Below are 18,671 nucleotides of genomic sequence, written 5' to 3'. Positions count from 1 at the left end.
ATCGATAAACCTGTAAACCAACTACATGTGAAAATGATTCTCCCTAGACACCCAGACGGTTAATATATCTTGTATGAACGGTTGCTTTTGCTTTGTTACTCTCTGCCTTCCTTCGAAACATAATATTCTTAATTGGCATTTAAAGGAAACTAGAATAACAAGGAGAGCTTAGATATACGAGAGTGTTCGTAAACTATTATATAAACGTTTACAAGGATTCGAAATGCATCACCTGGGAAATTACATTCCCCAGGTGGTATGTATATTATTAGAACTTTGAGTAATTACTGTATAATGACCTGTTTTGTAAATGATAAATTTGATGAGAGAGAGAGATCGAAGTGCTAAGTAGTTTTTGTATAATTATACTTTAATCATTCACTTTTGGTTTAGAGCTGAGTGGTCAGTAGTCACTGTCACATGGCCAGAGTCGGCCTCCTGTCGTTTTGCATTGTAAAAGTTCAAAATATGATTCTCAACATACCGTAATATTCTTGTAACGTCATCTGACCTTGTGTGGGAGTCCTGGATCGTAAATAGAAATTTATATAAATGTGGATAACCTGCGTAATTTCTGTTTATTTTCCTTGATTGGACTACTGTTTTAAATCTTTTAATGCTCATACCGCTTCACTGGAATTATCCTTGCATTAGATAATTTGTTGGCTGCTTTATTGCATAATTTTTGTACAAATCCTTTTCTGATATAGTGACCAATATTCCCAGGTCACTAATCTTTTAACCTTTGTTTCTGTACTTTTAATATGTCTACTCGTTTATCGTGGTCGGCGCACTATAGCCTAGGTTGCTTTTGCGCCAGTAAACCCAAAATCAAATCAAATCAAATCCTTGCATTAGTATTAATAGTGGCAAATGATGAAAGCAAGTTTATAAAACATCCAATAAAAAAAAATAATAATAAAAAAACGTAACAACAGTTCCCACATTACTTGCCCGTCCCTTCTAACAGTTTTTTTCTTCAAATGATCCACTTCCACAACACCAGATGGAAGTTTGTTCCAATAATCACCTTCCCTCTGGCTGGAGACAAATTTCCGCACATCTATCCTACAAACATCCTTCCTCAATTTGAATTTATGACCCTCCATGTGCACAGTCTACTCAAGAGGAAGGATGCCATCAACATATAGCTTACTCAACCCATTTAAAGCCTTAAACACTTCAATCAGATCTCCTCGCAGGTTCCTAGTCTCCATACGTTGCAATTTGCAAAATTGAAGCCTTTCTTGGTAAGAGTACCGTTTGTTCCTCTCATCAATCTCCTTGCCCTTCTCTGCACCCTTTCCAACAGATCCACATCCTTTGTATAATGATGCCCCCAGACCTGTAGGCAGTACTCAGATGGCCAAGCCTGATATTTCTTCATCAATATTACTAATAAACGAGATAATCACCACTTTGCTCCTGCTGATTCATAATGGTTTTGCTGGCAAAATTCCTGGCAAAATCATTGCCCCATGAGCTGTCCTAGCAACCCGTCTGCGCCACTCCTAGAATACGACAGACTGCGCCGTTATCCATAGATCTCTTTCATAATCCACTACCATGAGCGTGGTACTACATGGTTGGTATGTTATTTTGGGATTGCTGATACCTGTATGCAGTAGTTTGCATTTCTCAATGTTAAACTTTAATTGCCACTTCTTAGCCCACTTTTTCCAGATTCTGTTGTAGTAGCATACTCTGATTGCCATCGTTTACCTGTTGCAGACTTAGACGTTAACCTTGATATGCCTTCATCAATATATAGAAAATTTATATATAAATTTAGAAAACAGCAGTGGGCCCAGCACTTGAACCCTGGGGACTCCACTAATAATGGAAGAGCGGTTCTCATCGATAACCAGTTTGTATTCTTCCACACAACCATCCTTTTATCTGTAGCACTAAACTTCCCCCATTTCCACACTGCTTCAATATGTATAGCACTCCTTTATTCGGAAACGTGTTAAAAGCTTTTCTGAAATCAAACTATATCTTATCATTTTTTTTGCATCTAGTTCCTTTGTTACTGCATCATAATACCCAATCAGATTTAGAGAATAACGAAATCCTTTATTCCTGATTAGATAAAGCATGAGAGCTTTTTCATGCTTTATCTAAACCAGCGATTTTCCTAAAAAAAAAAAAAAAAAAAATGCCAAGGATAAGAATGTTGCCACTGATTCAAATCCCAACTTGGTTTTCGGCCTAACTAAATCTTGCATTGGTTATAAATAATTATTAATAAATCCTTGATAATGAAAAGGATGAGTAGGAAAATAGCTTTTGTCCAAGTGGAGTCGATCCCCAACTTCTGTCCTCCTGGGTAGCACAATTGATATAATCACGGTCCTTCCCACACCGCGTGAAAAAGACCTGAGTTCGAATATCTTCAATGACGTGAGGAATTTTTATGAATATTTTTCACAACGTATCTGAATTAGTCGGTCTAAGGCGAGTATAGAATGGTTTTTTTCCTTCCGGAATTCGGGTTTATCTTCCAGCAAACAGCAAATCGACCACAAAATACACTCAATTTACAGACATATTATATACGGTGCAATATGAGCTAAGTTGCTGATGCGCCTACAACAATCAACCGACCAGCCGCAACTTCCTTTTGTTATGTTTACACCTTCGTGGTTCTTTTCCTTCTCGTAGCCGTGGGGTGAAAAAGCCCATAAAAGTTGCTCGCGTCATTGACAATATTCGAATCTGACCCTCTTCCACGCAGTATAGAGAGGATAGTAGCTATAACCACTGTGCTACAAAACTAACGCTTGTTTTCTGTTTATTTTTGCACTCTCATAACTAGTGTTTTTCGTTCTTGGGCATCCAGCCATTACCCTCAAAAAAAAAAAAAAAAAAAAAAGATGAGAAAATCGCTCCCTTCCAGTTATCTCTTCCCAGAGTTTTTTTGAGAAATCATTCAACCCTCAAACTCTTATACTGTGTTGAAGCCTTCCATATGATCAACGAACGGTGATCTTTACTTACGTTGTTCATCTTCGGACAGATTTCATAGAAAAGTCGGAAATACTCAAGCAGTTACTCTCGACAGTTCTAGTAGTTTTGTTTGTGCTTGCCATAAAGGTCTATTAAACAAGTTTTAATCTCATGATCTTCCTTTGAATTTTGCAATTGAGTAGTCAGTTTTATTTTTTTCCTGCGCTTGTGGTGGTAGATGGCTGTCTTCTGACTGCTCCGCTAATGCTGGAGTTCCCCAAGGTTGTGTTTTTTCACCTACTATTTTCCTCCTTGATAGTACATTTTGTAATAACTTTCTCTGAAAATCCTGTTCAAGTAATTTTCTGTTGGGAGAAAGATCATGGTTGACTTCAATATTCTAAAGCAGTCCTAATTTCTCGCAAGAAAGAGCCTGTTGCTTCCATGCTCAGCTTTAACAGTACCCTGATATTTAGTCAATGTGTTACATACGAAGTGCGATCAACACGTTCGCAGATTCTCTTGCAGTTACAGCGTTGAGGGTTGCGACTTGTAACATGTTCGGTGACTCATGCAAACACAGTAACGCGTGAATCGTTCGTTATCTGCAGTCAGTCTGAATTAGCGTAATTTAAATAGGTGTTTTAAGTGTTTCTTCGCACTTTAAAATGGATAATTTTACTGGGCAGCGAATTTGCATTGTTTCAAATCAGGGAAAAACGCTACAGAAACCCACGGAATGTTAAAAACAGCTTTCGGGAAGAGAGATCACTTGCCCATCGAAGATGAGCCTTTCAGATTCAAAAACCAGTGATTCAGTCTCTCGTATTCTTGATTTGATTAGTAATCGACTTTCAACTCCTCGAAGTTGCTAGCGTAATTGGTATTTCTAATGGGACATGTCAGTCAATTTTAACGCAAGATTGGGAGTGTGACGCATTTTGGCCAAATTTGTGCTCGCATCCTCGCTAATGATCACAGAAGCGGCGAGCTTTCGCATGTCAGGATCTTTGTCAATGTTCTGCTGCTGACCAACGCTTTGTTTCTTCCATCATTACTGGTTACGAATCGTCGATGTATGGGTGCTTACGCGTGGAATGCAGTTTGACAAGTACTTATTTTCCACGTCGGGAACACTTTAATCTGCTTACTAGCAATGGACACATAGCAAGTTGATCAATGCGAGTTCTCGTTATGTATCTTTGCTTGGGACACGCGGTTTGGTAAGTTTTACTAGGAAACATTAAAACTAGGAAATAAAACCAGGTCTTTGTGTGTGTGAATTGAGGAGATGGTACACATACATGGCTTAAAGTACTCTCAACATAAATAAAAGAGGCCCCTCTATGGCTACGTATAAGCACCCATAGAGCTTATACATATATAGCTTACACAATAACAGCATATCAGGACTGTGCATCGCTGACTGTGTTGATGTGAATGATTACCGCATGCTTACTGGAGTTGATTTGAATTTAAGCTTTGCTGATTTTAAGCGATTGAAGCTGTGGATATTGTTCTCTCTCTCAAGCTTAAAGCTCCCTTAAAATGTCACAGATCTGCAACGATTAAGGCGGTTACTTCGAATGCGAAACCAGGAACTACTAGCAATTCCAAAAGAGCCTATTGGAATGCTTTGGAAGTTGCAGAAGTCAGAATCGGTGTATATGCATGTCAAGGAGACTACTTTTAAGGAGGTCCATCTGGATATCCGTAAGATTCGTCATTAGATGTCGCTTGAGCTGCAGTAAACTGATACGTAGATCTCGCTCATGTTAAAAGTGCTTCATTCCTCTTAACGTTTCATCATTTCCCAAATATTAATTCAGTGTCCAAACTTTTTGATCACACCGCGTTTCCTTACAAATATTACTTCTCTGCATGGTGGAAGGGAAGGGATGGTAAATTTTCTCCTCTTTTACCTTTGGCCTTTCCTTTCTTCCAAATAACTACTGACTACAAATCCGCCCTACCATGGAATATTGTTTCCACTTGTGGAGGGTTGACTCAAACTCCTAGACTTTATTCGGAAGTGGGCTGTTATTCCACCTGCTCCTAATCCGTTCTCGAACACGTGCATCAACTAGTCAACGCCCATTCACAGTTCAATTTCAAATTCAAACTATTTTCCTCCTTTATCGCTTCTGTGTTGTTCTTGAGGATGTTTTAACATATTTGTTGGAAAGAACAAAGTTTAGATAGTGTTGGTTGAATGTGCAAAAGGCATTTTTAATTTATAAACAATTTTTTGTTGTTGTTAAATCATATATTGAACAAAGAAAAACCTGCATTAGTTACAATTAGGTGTACCCAACGGGGGAAAAGAAATCTGTATTGGCTGAAAAAATATCCCGTCCCCTCTCTTCCCCAGATAATAAAAGGTAGGTCCCTCGTTTTGAGATGCCTGGGTTTGATCCCATCAACGACTGGAGTTATAAATTCTTCAGTCGAGGCTGGTGTTAGCAGATCTTAGGCGGAGAGGGCAGGTTTTTTCCCGTGAGGTATTCCAAGTTTTTCGGCTATACAATAAGCTTGACTGCCATTAAAATAATAATTTGAATTTGTGGTAGTGTACCAAGGTTTTTAGCAAGGGGATTGAAACTTTTTCTCGGTATCTTCCACTGAAGTCCAGAGTTGATGATAATTAAGTTTTTGGTCACAATCAGAAAAATAGAAAAGAAAGTACCTTGTTGTATGTAGGGCCACTGTTCGGAACAGTTATTAGAAGCGAGTATGAACAGGGGTGTGTTGGAGGGGATAGCGCGAGCCCCTTGTTAAACATTTGGATTATTCGAGCCCTTCATTTAAAAAAATCGGCACCACATCCCCGAGTATATACATCTAATTTAGTTTTAATTCATCCGTTGTGTAGTATGCAGGAAACTGTTAAAAGAAAGCATCCGGGGAATTTCTAGAGCCACACTCGCTCTGCTGAAGGAGACCACATTTTCCCAAAATATGTATATGCATTGAGATAATTTTGGGACCATTGCTGAAATATAGAATTTGTAATATATGTGATATGGACCTTCTTTTACGCAGGTCTTTAAATATATAACTCACTCCCTTAAATTCTTCATTTGATGTTGACGACGATTGATTATACTTCACGTAAAATCTTTTGAAAATGTGTCGCCTTATAATAAATCGCTCCCCTCGCTCTTTCTCATACACGCACGCACGTGAAGGGGGAGGGAAGAACTCTCGTTGTTGGTCGCAGCAGGATAGAAGATGTTTCCTGAAGGCCCGAGATGTGACGTGGTATTATTGATTGATCTAGAAACCCCGCTCCTTCCCTCAGGCTGCACGTAGGAACGATAGTGGCCGGCTGAATATAGAGCAAGTATACAGCCGCATGTAATGGAAGAGAATCAGTTAACTATATCTTCAGAGTGAATAAGTAAATACTGAAAGACTAACCGGAATTAAACAAAATAATTTTATTATTTAACCACTGCATGTGTGGAGTAACATGAAACAACTCAGTCCAACCTATTGGAACATTGCAAGTACGTATAGTATTTCCGGATTCTGTTACGCCGGTTGCATTTCCAAAAGAGAAGCAATCGAACTGACACGACCACAGTGACTAGAATTTTAAACGGATGCTTGATGAATAATGAATACTGTGGTGGTGATTTTTTTTGAAAGATACTTAGTAGCAAAATGGTGTGATTTAAGAAGCAATAATTTATTTCCTTGCGTGATAACGCAAACATGGTAGTTATCGTTGATCAGAAATGTTAGTGGTTGTATTCTTACGCGTAATTCAGAACAACTCCAACAATTGAAGTTTAAAATAGCTCGTTTCAAAAACAGTTTATGGATATATATATATATATATATATTTTTTTTTTTCCGGTAAAATTGTAGAAGATGGAGTCTAATATCATCACTAGAAACTTCAGAAAAGAGGTATGCTAAACTCTGACGTTATCGTTTTTAATTAAACTGTATCAGGCTAGTACATATATGAAATCCCATGCAAAGAGTTTCTCATCTATTACATTATTTTCATTATATTTTTGGAGAACCAAAACGAGGGTCCTTCAAGTTATTATATTTCAGCAAGTGAATGCTGCTAGCAAAATAAGCATATTTATTCTTATGTGTTTTGATACAAATTAAGTATAAATATACAAATTTCTTGATTGAACCCATTAATGAGAAGATACTGCATAAGAGAAATAGTTCTGTGAATGCCCTTTTTTTTTTGTAGAAGAGGAAAAGCAGAGATTTAAAAATACCATTTATCATTGAAATGTGCACATAACATTATGGAAGCCACCTCTCTCTGTTAAGTGTATCTGTGTTTTATTATTTTTTTAAAAGTCTAAGGTTTCCAATCTTTTGTCGATGCAAGTCACACTGAAATTAAAATTTGGATATTCAAGGTACACCTAAATAGTGATTACCATTGAACTCAGTAGAGTTTCCCCTAATCTTGTGACACACCAGTGTGCTAGAGCACAGCATTTAGGAATAACTGGTTTAAGGAGTCGTCATTAAAAATTACATAACCAAGCACATGCAGGCCTGCTTCACAGAAGCACTTTGTGATGTCAGGGTGCAAACCATGCAGTGTCCTCTGAGAACAACTACAAAAGGAATATGCTGTACTTAAGTGTCCCCCCCCTGAAACAGACTTAAGGTTTTCACAAAATCATTAGTCATTTTTACTTTGGAATTGTGAAATGTTAAATTAATGAAACATGCTGACTTCATTAAAAATTGCTTCTTTCAGAAAGTTTGTAGTTCACTTCAAATATGCTTTATCCCATTTCTGATCTTTTAAATCCCTTGGTGTTTTTTTTTTTTTTTTTTGTTGTAAATCTCAGCAGTTGGTTTTCTAAACAACTGCCCATCTCATTTGTTCTAATTGCTCTGCTCTGCAATTCCTTCATTTTAAAGCAGTGTAATACAGTACATGGGGCAATTCAGAATCTCTCTTTACCTCCTTTTGTTAAAAATTGCTTTACACAATTCAGTGAAATTCATCATCCCCTATTTACAAGATTTTTGTGAATAAGGCATAATGAGTTTGCTATGGCATGTGCAAATGTATAAACAGAGATTCTCAAACTATTATATCTTGTGCCTCTCTTAAAATATTTTATAACTTTCACGTTCCCTACAAACTTCCAGAACAAGTGCAAATAAACAGATTTTACATGAAATTTAGCTGAAAAAAAAGTATATGCACTTTTATTAAATTAATATATACAATTGACACTGCTTATTGTGATCCACTTTAGATGAGTTCCAAAGTGATAATAACAATAGCTGATGGAACAAGAATGCAGCTGTTCAGTGTTGCTTACTGACGCAGAGAAGAAATGTATGCAGGAAAAGGTGGACGTGGACAGACAGAAAACATGAAAATCAAGCAGAATAAAATACTTTCATTAACCGTCCACTATTTCTTTGAGGAAAATCATAAACATGAATTGGTCATGTTTCTAGAAATCTGGACAAACCATTAAAAACAAAGAAAGTGGGAAGGTAAAAAATAAGGTAAGCAGCAACCATTATCAATCCGCTGAAGGATGGAAGCCTCCTCAAACAACTCATGTTAAATAAATGGACCATAATATGCCACGCTGGTCCAGTATGGGTTGGCAGATTGACCATATTTAGTAGTCAGGGAGTTGAACCCCTGTCTACCCAAAGAGTGTGTGCTACTACTGCACTCCCACTCCTGACTACTCGGCTATGGAGGCCGTGGCCTGTAGCATTAAAGGAAAATTACCTTTATTGGATAAAGGAATGGTTGAGCGAGAGAAGACAGTGTAGTTATTAATGGGCACTGCTCTTCTTGGACTCGGGGGGGGGGGGGGGGTTCAGTGTTGGGCCCATTGTTGCTTTCTGTATATATTAATGATATTGAAAATGGTATATCAGACTTAATGTCTAAGTTTGCAGATGATACAAAGGTTTGCAGGGTGGTTAATGATAGTAATTAAGGTATGCTAGTGCAACATGATCTAGAAAATTTTGGCAGATGGGCTGAGAAATGGCAGTTGAAGTTTAACATCGAAAAATGCAATCTACTGCATATGGGTACTACACTCAGGTAGTAGAAAATGAAAAATATCCGGGAATAATTGTATAGTCAGATGTGAAATTCTCTCAGCAGTGCTGACAGGAGAGCTGATGGGGTTTTGTCAGTGATATACAGGAACTTTGCTAGCAGAGATAAGAAGATTATTATCCCATTGTTTAAGGCAATGGTTAGGCCACATCTTCAGTACTGCGTACAGGTCTGGTGGCCTCATTTTAGGAAGGAAGTAGATCTGCTGGAACGGGTGCAGAGAAGGGCAATGAAAGGGGTGGTCTTATGAAGAAAGGCTTTAGTTCTGAAAATTGCAGCATCTGGAAACTAGGCACCTATAAGGTGATATGATTTAGGTGTTTAAGGCTTTGAAGGGATTGAGCATGCTCAGTGCTGATGGCATTCCTCCTATTGCTCAGGCTACACACGAGGGGGAATAAATTCAAATTGAGGAGGGATGATCACAGGATAGATGTGTGGATCACAGGATGTGCAGAGGTTTACCTTCAGCCAGTGAGTGGTTGATTATTGGAACAGGCTTCCATGTGTCATTGTGGAAGTGGATGAGTTGAATAAATTCAGGGGAGAACTAGACAAATTCTTGGAGGGAATGGCGGTACTGGATTTATTTATTTTTTGACTGATGCAATATAAGATTGTGTTCTTGCATCATTTGCCATTACTACTACTACTTTCCTGACCTTATGTGGTCACCCCAGAATATAAACAGAAAATTTATTTATTTGTTATTAAATAAATGCTAGAGCCATGGGCATAAATTCAAACAAGGTTAAATGAGTTATAGGCTAGATTGGTAGAAAGTTTCTTTGTTTAGTTAGCAATCATTTTAATAAGTTTTCTCGATGACTTGAGAAAATTCAAGGGCTAATTGATCAGTCACGCACATGTTTCAGCAGACCATGGTTCAAGTCCACATTTCTGCCATATACAATTAAAAATGAATATAATTAACAAATTATATTCATTGTTGAAATGATTAATTATAAACTCCTCTTACCTAGTGGTCATGCCTGAGTATAAACTTTTAATACCAGGGTGCCCACCAGAATGCATGAATCCTGCCATATTGAATGAATGTTATAAATTTAGTATAAATATTTTTATTTATAATAAACTTTTCCCAAGTGGAAACATTAGTACTTTGTTGTCTCTAGCATTACCAAGCAAAGTGATGAAACTGAAGAAACTTCATTATCGATAACTTTCATGATTATGTGGATTTGCCACCTGATGTTCATTTTTAGGAAGGTTTAAATTTGAATCACATTGCTGTCATAAGAAAATTGAAGCCCTTGCAAAGGCAAAGTCGGCATGCCTTATAAGTAACTCTGTATTACTCCCCCAATTTGCAAACAGTGAAGTGAGTCGTTGAATCATGTAGCCTGCTGGCATAAGAGATATCCCACCCCAGCTTGATTCTCAGTCTACAAATATTGTGCTGCTACATGTTCAACCTAATTTCTAGCCTAATTTAACCTGTTTAGCCTAATTTATCACACTAGCAAGATTCTTCTTAAAATCATATTGATCAGAATCTCAAGAAAACTTGAAGAAGAAATGCCAGAAGAGCATGCAGGTTTCAGAAGTGGTAGAGGAACCAGAGATCAGATCTTAAGCCTATGACTGATTATTGAAAGATGCAAAGAATTCAATGTTCTAGTCGTTTTGTGTTTTATAGATTATGAAAAACCTTTGATTGTGTTCAACATGAGAAACTATGGGAAACAATGACTATTATGGGTTTCCCAATCCACATAATTCAGCTGATTAAGCTACTGGAACAGGAAGGAACTGTGAGAATGAACATGGGAAACATGAACTTTTTTCACAATAGGTAACGGTGTCAGGCAGGGCTGTATTTTGTCACCTCACCTTTTTAATCTTTATGCCGAAGAAGTCATGCTTGAAGCTTTGGAAGATTTAGAGACTGGCATCAAAATTGGAGGACTGAAGATAAACAACCTTTGTTATGCAGATGAAACTCTGCTAATTTGTAATTCTAAGGATCACCTTAGGAGAGAGTATGTGAAGCAAGTAATAAAAAAGGATTGTTTCTGAATGTGTGTAAAACTTAAATTATGATGATTGGTGATAATCTCGATTCCAGTAAAGTGAAGGTTAATGGGCAAGATATCAAAGAAGTTCATGAATTTGATTACTTAGGGTCAGGAATCAATAAAAATAGTTACTGCTCAAACGATGTAAAGAGACGAAAGGCAATTTGCTAAAACGTTGATCACTGATCTGATAAAATTATGGAGAGATCATGATCTGCCCCTAAAGACGAAACTGAGAATCATTGATTGTTAATTTTTCCAGTTGCCACTTATCAATGTGAAGGATGGAATCTGAAAAGAGTTGACAGGAAGAAAATTGAGGCATTTGAAATATAGCGTTACAGGAGAATACTGCGTATTTCTTACTTGGATCGAAGAACAAATGAGTGGGTATTGAATAAAATTGGCAGGCCTAAAATTCTTCTTCTTAGCATCAACAAAAGAAAACTTGAGGTTTTTGGTCATATAGTAAGAAGGGAAACTTTCTGTTGAAGAATATAATGGAGGGAAAAACTGAGAGGAAGAGGTGTAGAGGAAGACCTGCAACTAGGTGGAAGGATGGGATCATAAACTTCTGGGCATGACACTTTGAGATGCTGCTCGTATAGCACATGATCGATGCAGTTGAAGAAATTCGTTGGTGGCCACAACAGCTCCTCAGAGAGCTATGTGACTGGAAGAAGAAGAAGAACATGTTCAAAATAAATGAAAACTATTGGAAACAGCAGTTGCAGCATTCTATTCAAAAACAGCAAGATTTGAAGTGACCATTCTGCTTGGTAAATTATATTATTACTCAAATAATTATTTTCTTACTCCTCCCACAATTCATAATGTAGAAAGGCAAATGATATACGATTTGGTATCAATCATATATCATTTGCCTTTCTACATCATTTTAAGGGCACAAAAGGTGATATAGTTGTACACGTTGGCACTAATAATATTAAGAGTAGGAGACCGGCAGAATTACTTAACAAGTACAGGTCACTGTTGAACAAAAGCCGAGAATTAGGGTTGAATTTGAAAGTGTCTGCAATTCTGCCCAGACACGATAGGAGGGAGTATATGATGAGAGCCTTGTCGATCAATTCGGCCCTGGAAAGATTGTGCAAGGCTCAAGGGGTAGAATTTTTTTTCAGCCTGGACTGTACTTGTTAACAGGAGAGATTGCTTCTACAGGGATGGGATACACTTAAATAGAAAGGGTGCAAGAATATTTACTGATGCTATCGAGGCAGTGTTAGGTGGGTCGGAAAACTGCTAGCTTGGGGGGAGACAAAGACCAATAGATTGACAGTAGCCACTGGCAGAGGTGAAAGAGATTCTTGCACTGCTTCTATTAGAATGAGCAGAAGCCTGAAAAACAAGATGCATGGTATTTCAGAGACTGCTGGGAGCCATTGCGGTACAAGTAAACACATGGGTTGTGTTAGGGTAGCTAAGAATAGAAACAGGTGCAGATATACTTGCGTGTACACCAATGCTAGGAGTTTAGTAAATAAATTTGATGAATTTGAGGTATTGCTCAAAACATCGAAGGCAGATATTGTTGGGATATCAGAGACGTGGTGTCACACAGATATAAGGGATGCGGAACTGCAATTTGGGGAGTACAACGTCTACAGAAAGGATAGACAGGATAGGAAGGGGGGAGGTGTTATGCTATTAGTTAAGAAACACATAAAACCCAAGGAAGTGAAGCCAGTCGACATCGCTGGACAGTGCGGTGTGGAGTCAGTTTGGTGTGACATAAACATTGGGAGATCAAAATTGAGAGTAGGAGTGTGCTATAGGCCTAATGACTCTGATGAGTATAATAAGGAACTGTACAGGGAAATAGAGTGGGCCAGTAAATCAGAGTGTCTTATAATGGGAGATTTTAATTTCCCAGATATTGACTGGAATTTGGGGGCTGGTTACTCACACACTAGCAGGGCTTTTGTGGATTTATTGGATGATTGTTTTCTACATCAGCATGTTCGGGAGGCAACTAGAGGGAGTAATACTCTTGATTTGATTATCAGCAGTGATTCTTCATGCATTAAGAATCTGCAGATAAATGAACCACTAGGTGGCAGTGATCAGTGTGCTGAAGTGGGATTTACTCAAAGAGGTAACTACCATTAGGGGTAAAGGGAAGGGTTATTGCTTCTGTAAAGGCGACTACGATGGACTGAGACAGTATTTAAATTATATACAGTGGGACCAACTGATGATGTTACCAACAGCAAATTCAAAATGGGAAGCATTCAAAGAACTTATCTTGGAAGATACTAGGCTTTACATACCAACTAAGAAATATTGTTCAAGGTTTAGGCCAAAATGGATGTCAGATGAACTAATGAGGCATATGGCAGAGAAGAAAAATGCATGGGATACATACAAATTAACACATGACACAGAAGCCTATGATAGATACAAGTTGATATGCAACCAAGTTACAAAGGAGGTTAGGCAGGCGAAGGCAGATTACGAGAAATCCTTGGCAAGGGATGCAAAGAAAAACAGCAAAGAGTTCTTTACTTATGTAAACTCTAGAAGGAAGGGGATGAATCAGATTGGTCCACTTGATATTGATGGGTCAAGTGTTGATGATCCTGCTCAGGTAGCTAACAAACTAAATGAATATTTTGCATCGACATTCACACATGAGGAGTTATTCAGCGAGGGGAATGCCAGAGGTGTATTCAACTCTAGCAGTAAGCTACAGAATCTTGAAATAACTGGGAGTAAAGTGGAGGAGAAACTGTTGAAGATAAACACAAGAAAGGCACCCGGGGTGGATGGGATCTATCCAGTTATATTAAAGGAGGCAGCAAAGGAAGTAAGCAAACCCTTAGCCATAATTATGAGAGCTTCCTTGGACTCAGGGGAGGTACCCATAGACTGGAAATGTGCAAATGTGACCCCAATTCACAAAGGAGGATCAAAGGCTGACACAAGTAATTATAGACCTGTGAGCTTAACTTCTGTTCCAGGAAAATTAATGGAGGCACTGGTTAAAGAAGCACTGCAGGATCATTTAGACAAAACTTCAGTTATAGCTCAGACACAGCATGGTTTTGTTAAGGGGAAGTCTTGCCTGACCAACTTGATTGGATACTATGATGCAGTCACAAAAGAACTGGATGCAGGGAATAACTTTGATATTATATACTTGGATCTTAGAAAGGCTTTTGATACTGTTGCACATGGAAGACTGCTACACAAATTGGAGCAGTGTGACATTGGAGGCAAATTGCTGCTATGGATAAAGGGGTGGTTGAGGGGGAGAAGACAGAGAGTGGTAATCAATGGACACTGCTCATCGTGGACTGATGTTGTTAGTGGAGTCCCTCAGGGCTCAGTGTTGGGTCCATTATTGTTTTCTGTATTTATAAATGATATTGATGATGGTATATCAGGCTTAATGTCCAAGTTTGCAGACGATACAAAGGTTGGCAGGGTTGTCAAGGACACTATGCTGCTGCAACAGGATCTGGAAAGGTTGAGCAGATGGGCTGAGAGGTGGCAAATGAAGTTTAACATTGACAAATGTAAAGTACTACACATGGGAAACAGCAACCCCAGAGCAACGTATCAACTCTGTGGTACAACACTGACAGTGGTAGAGAATGAAAGGGACTTGGGGGTGGTTGTGCAGGCAGATATGAAGTTCTCTGAGCAGTGCAGACGGGTGCAAGAGTAGCTCATGGAGTATTGTCAATGATATACAGGAATTTTTCCAGCAGGGATAAGGAGGTGATTATTCCATTGTATAAGGCGATGGTCAGGCCACACCTAGAGTACTGTATACAGGTCTGGAGGCCTCATTTCAAGAAGGATGTAGAGCTGCTGGAACGAGTACAGAGAAGGGCAACAAGATTAGTGAATGGAACAAAGGGGTGCTCTTACGAAGAAAGGCTTAAGTTTTGCAAATTACAGTGTCTGGAGATTAGGCACCAGCAAGGTGATCTGATAGAGGTGTATAAAGCCTTGAATGGTTTAAGCATGCTCAATGCTGATGGGATTCTTCCTCTAGCTGAGAAAAATCACCTGAGAGGGCATAAATTCAAATTGAGGAAAGACAGATGTAGGATAGATGTGCGGAAATTTGCCTTTAGCCAGCGGGTGGTTGGTTGGTGGAACAGACTTCCATCCCTTGTCGTGGAGGTTGATAGCCTAAATAAGCTTAAGGCTCAGCTGGACAGGTATTTTGAACGAACAGAGGGGTGAAGTGGAAGTGGGTTTTTTTTTTTTTTTTTGGCTGATGCTGCATAAGCTTGCTTTCTTGCATCAAATGCCTCTACTAATGCTAATCATGAATTGTGGGAGGAGTAAGAAAAAAAAAGTAGTTATTTGAGTAATAATATAATTTAGGCAAATGATATATGATTCTAAAGTGTGGCCACTAAGCTGTTGCATCAAATAGTAGATTATGGTTATTATGCAACTGGACGTTACACATGTAAATATTCATGTATGGACATTACACATGTAAATATTCATGTGTATCATAGCATGATACACATAAATATTTAAGAGATAAGATATTTCTTGAATTAAGTAGATCAGATTAAGATGAAAATTAAGGTACCATTAAGAACAATTGTAATTGTTCCTGCTGGTACCTTAATTTGTATGTATAATTTTTGTGTATATAACTAAGAAATAAATTATGTTAATAATTTGCAAAAATGCCTGGTCGAGAAAGTGCATTTTTATTCTTTAATATTGCTTACAATCTAGTAGTCAGCTCCCCCAGCAAAATTCCAATGATTATTTTAACTAATATTATATTATTATGCTAAAGCATTTCTAATACAGTATAAATAATCATTTATATTCTGGAATTGATATGCAGTGTATCTAATTTTAACCCTTGTTTTCCTCTTTTATAGTCTGAAGAATGCTTCTACAAGTTCCAGGACAGTGAAGATTACTTGTAAACTCCCACTGTGGGCTTAAAGAGTCTTTTTTGCTAATTCTGTTTATCTTGCTGTTGCACATTTATTCTTCCAATGCTAAGACCCTGATGCGATTACAATTTGGAAATTTCCAGATATCTTATATTTCAGATTTCAAAAACAGGATGAGCAAACATTCCAGCATGTTTTACACAGTTGAAGTAGGGGATACTAAATTTACTATTTTAAAGCGGTATCAAAATTTGAAGCCAATCGGCTCAGGTGCTCAGGGAATTGTATGGTAAGTACATTTTAATTTAAAAGAACTTTATATATATATATATAGACTTTATAAAGACCCTGAGGTGCTGTCATATTTTTTTCTTGTCAGAGACAAACAGAAGATTATATCTGTTAAGCTCTTGCTCTAACATCTTTTATTATTACTATTATTAAGTTAACTTCTATGTATATCAAGATTTTACTGTGACTCATCTGTGTTCAATGTATAATTAAAATGGTATAAAATTTTTTTTTAAATATATTGAGGTCTCAACCAGTACCATAGTAGCACACTTGAAAGTTAAAAGACAGATGTGAAGTGAAATTTAAAAATGAAATTAAGCACATCCATTAGTGTACATGTATACCTTCATTCTTGGTGTGTCAAATTAAAAACCTATGTTGTAATAAATATTAAAAGGCACCAGAAGTAGGAAAATGTAAAAGCATTTTACACATTTAATACCATTATTATCGTCCTTGTCATGCCAATGTGATTGTAGGAATAGTGATTGTTGATTTCTACTAAATAATTGATGCTCTGCATGGTTAACTTTTTGTGCTATCAGAATTAGTGCTGCTAAGTTCTAAGGTAAACCACCAGAGGCGGCATTAAATGCAGACTGTTACTTATTACCTGTATAATTCCTCTTAGTACTGCATTACTGGTACAAAGAGGACTGTCAGTTGATGAGTTCTGTGCATTTATATCATCATTTTAATATTTATTATAACATGGGTTTTTAATTTGACACACCAAGAATGAAAGTATACAGGAACAGATACGACTGTAAAGTTTTTTTTTTTGTTTTTTTTTCCCCCCTGTTTTATTCTTTTTGACAAAAAAGAAAGCTGGATGTAATGGATATAAAAGTGAATTTATCACTAGGGATAGAGGCAGTGGCGTAGCTACCATGTAGGCAGGCAAGGCAATTGCCTCTGGGCCCAGCGTCTTTGGCTGTCTCCTCTTTTTGGAATTTTCATTAATTAAGTAGGGGCCCCGAACATGTTCTTTGCCTCCGGGCCTGAAAAAGGGTAGCTGCGCTACTGGATAGAGGTAATGAGCTAAATTAGCGATGAGTACAAAGAGTCTCTGCATGCAACTTTCTGATTTGGTAAGCAATTCCCATGCTCTGTTAAGCATGTTATCATATATGCATAAAGAGTGTATTGTGTTCATCATGTCTGCCTCGCTGCATATAATAATGTAACTCAGGGCTATACTAGACGAGTGCTTAAAGTGCAGCATTGGAAGCACCTTTGAATGCTCTGTTTTACAGAAAGCAGAAGAAAAAGCAATGCAAACTAGATGGACATTACAAACGCTGCATTGGATGACGTTAGCTGGCACTCAACGTCTGCTAACACCTTTGGAGGCATTGAAAGTACCAGCGACTTGACGTTTCTATCACCTGCAGAGAAGTTCTCCCCATGAGCTTTCATTTGTTCGGTTGTTATATTTTGGGGAGGACAGTGTTTCTCACAAAAGTTTATTTGTGAGATGGAAATGGAGGCCTCCCTTATACAACATGTCATTAAAAGGCTACTCCAACAAAGAAATAAAGGCAAAGTGTTGGATAGAAATTGGAAAAGAAATGTTTCCGAAGTGGGATGAACTATGTAATGATGAGAACAATCAGAAGGCTAAGTTCTGAACCTTATGTTTATTGTAAATATCAGTTATATTTTAGTACTGTTTCATTAGTTAATGAAATACAAGTTTGTTCACTAGTATAGACAATTTATTGTTAGATTTCTCTGATTATCTGTGTACCGAATCACGAATGTATATAATTTAAATTAATAAAGAACCTTATTATTAAATAAGATCAAAATAGTAATCGGGAAAACTGCTGAAGAATAGACACTGCAATAGTAGAACTAATGTCAGCATTAACAAAAAAGAATCGCGTGCCTCTTTCATTTTTACAAAATGAATTTTGAATGTTTTGTTTCAAACATAAGTTTGGTATCTTTCTGTATCTGAAATAATTTTATAACGTCTCTCTCTCTCTCTCTCTCTCTCTCTCTCTCTCTCTCTCTCTCTCTCTCTCTCTCTCTCTCTCTCTCTCTCTCTCTCTCTCTCTCTCTCCCCCTCTGAAATGTATAATGAAAGCAATGAAAGGAAGCAGTAAGCTGTAATATACGGCATCGTTGTAAGCCTGATACCGGGTAGGGTGGACAAAAAATTCACACAACTGTTTCTTGGCATAAGAAACGTAACCGAAAGAATTGCAATGAATTGTTTTTGAAAAACGAAAAGATCGTACTTCCTTTCTTCAATGTGTATTGTATCTACTAACACAAAATCGAGGAAATTTATCTATTCGAAGCCACACTGGAAACGGGGAAAACTTGTGTAAAACTGATAACACTACAATGTGCATTTGATAAAAGAAAAATTTGCTTTATTGTAATTGT

At 37.6% G+C, this 18,671-nt stretch overlaps 1 protein-coding gene across 1 annotated transcript in view; it reads left to right on the top strand.

Annotated features, from left to right (window-relative positions):
- The window catches only part of LOC150083552 (stress-activated protein kinase JNK-like), a 440,237-nt gene that overhangs the window by 122,140 nt on the left and 299,426 nt on the right, over positions 1–18,671 (top strand). Inside the window, 1 exon segment of the mRNA XM_090378067.1 lies at positions 15,963–16,269. Within this exon segment, the coding sequence (XP_090234193.1) occupies positions 16,097–16,269 (173 nt within the window). The 5' untranslated portion in view covers positions 15,963–16,096.

The sequence above is a fragment of the Mastigoproctus giganteus genome, chromosome 7 (genome assembly GCF_048544385.1).
Source record: "Mastigoproctus giganteus isolate SK-2022 chromosome 7, ASM4854438v1, whole genome shotgun sequence".
Lineage (NCBI taxonomy): Eukaryota > Metazoa > Arthropoda > Arachnida > Uropygi > Thelyphonidae > Mastigoproctus > Mastigoproctus giganteus.
This window is presented reverse-complemented; position numbering and strand designations above follow the sequence as displayed.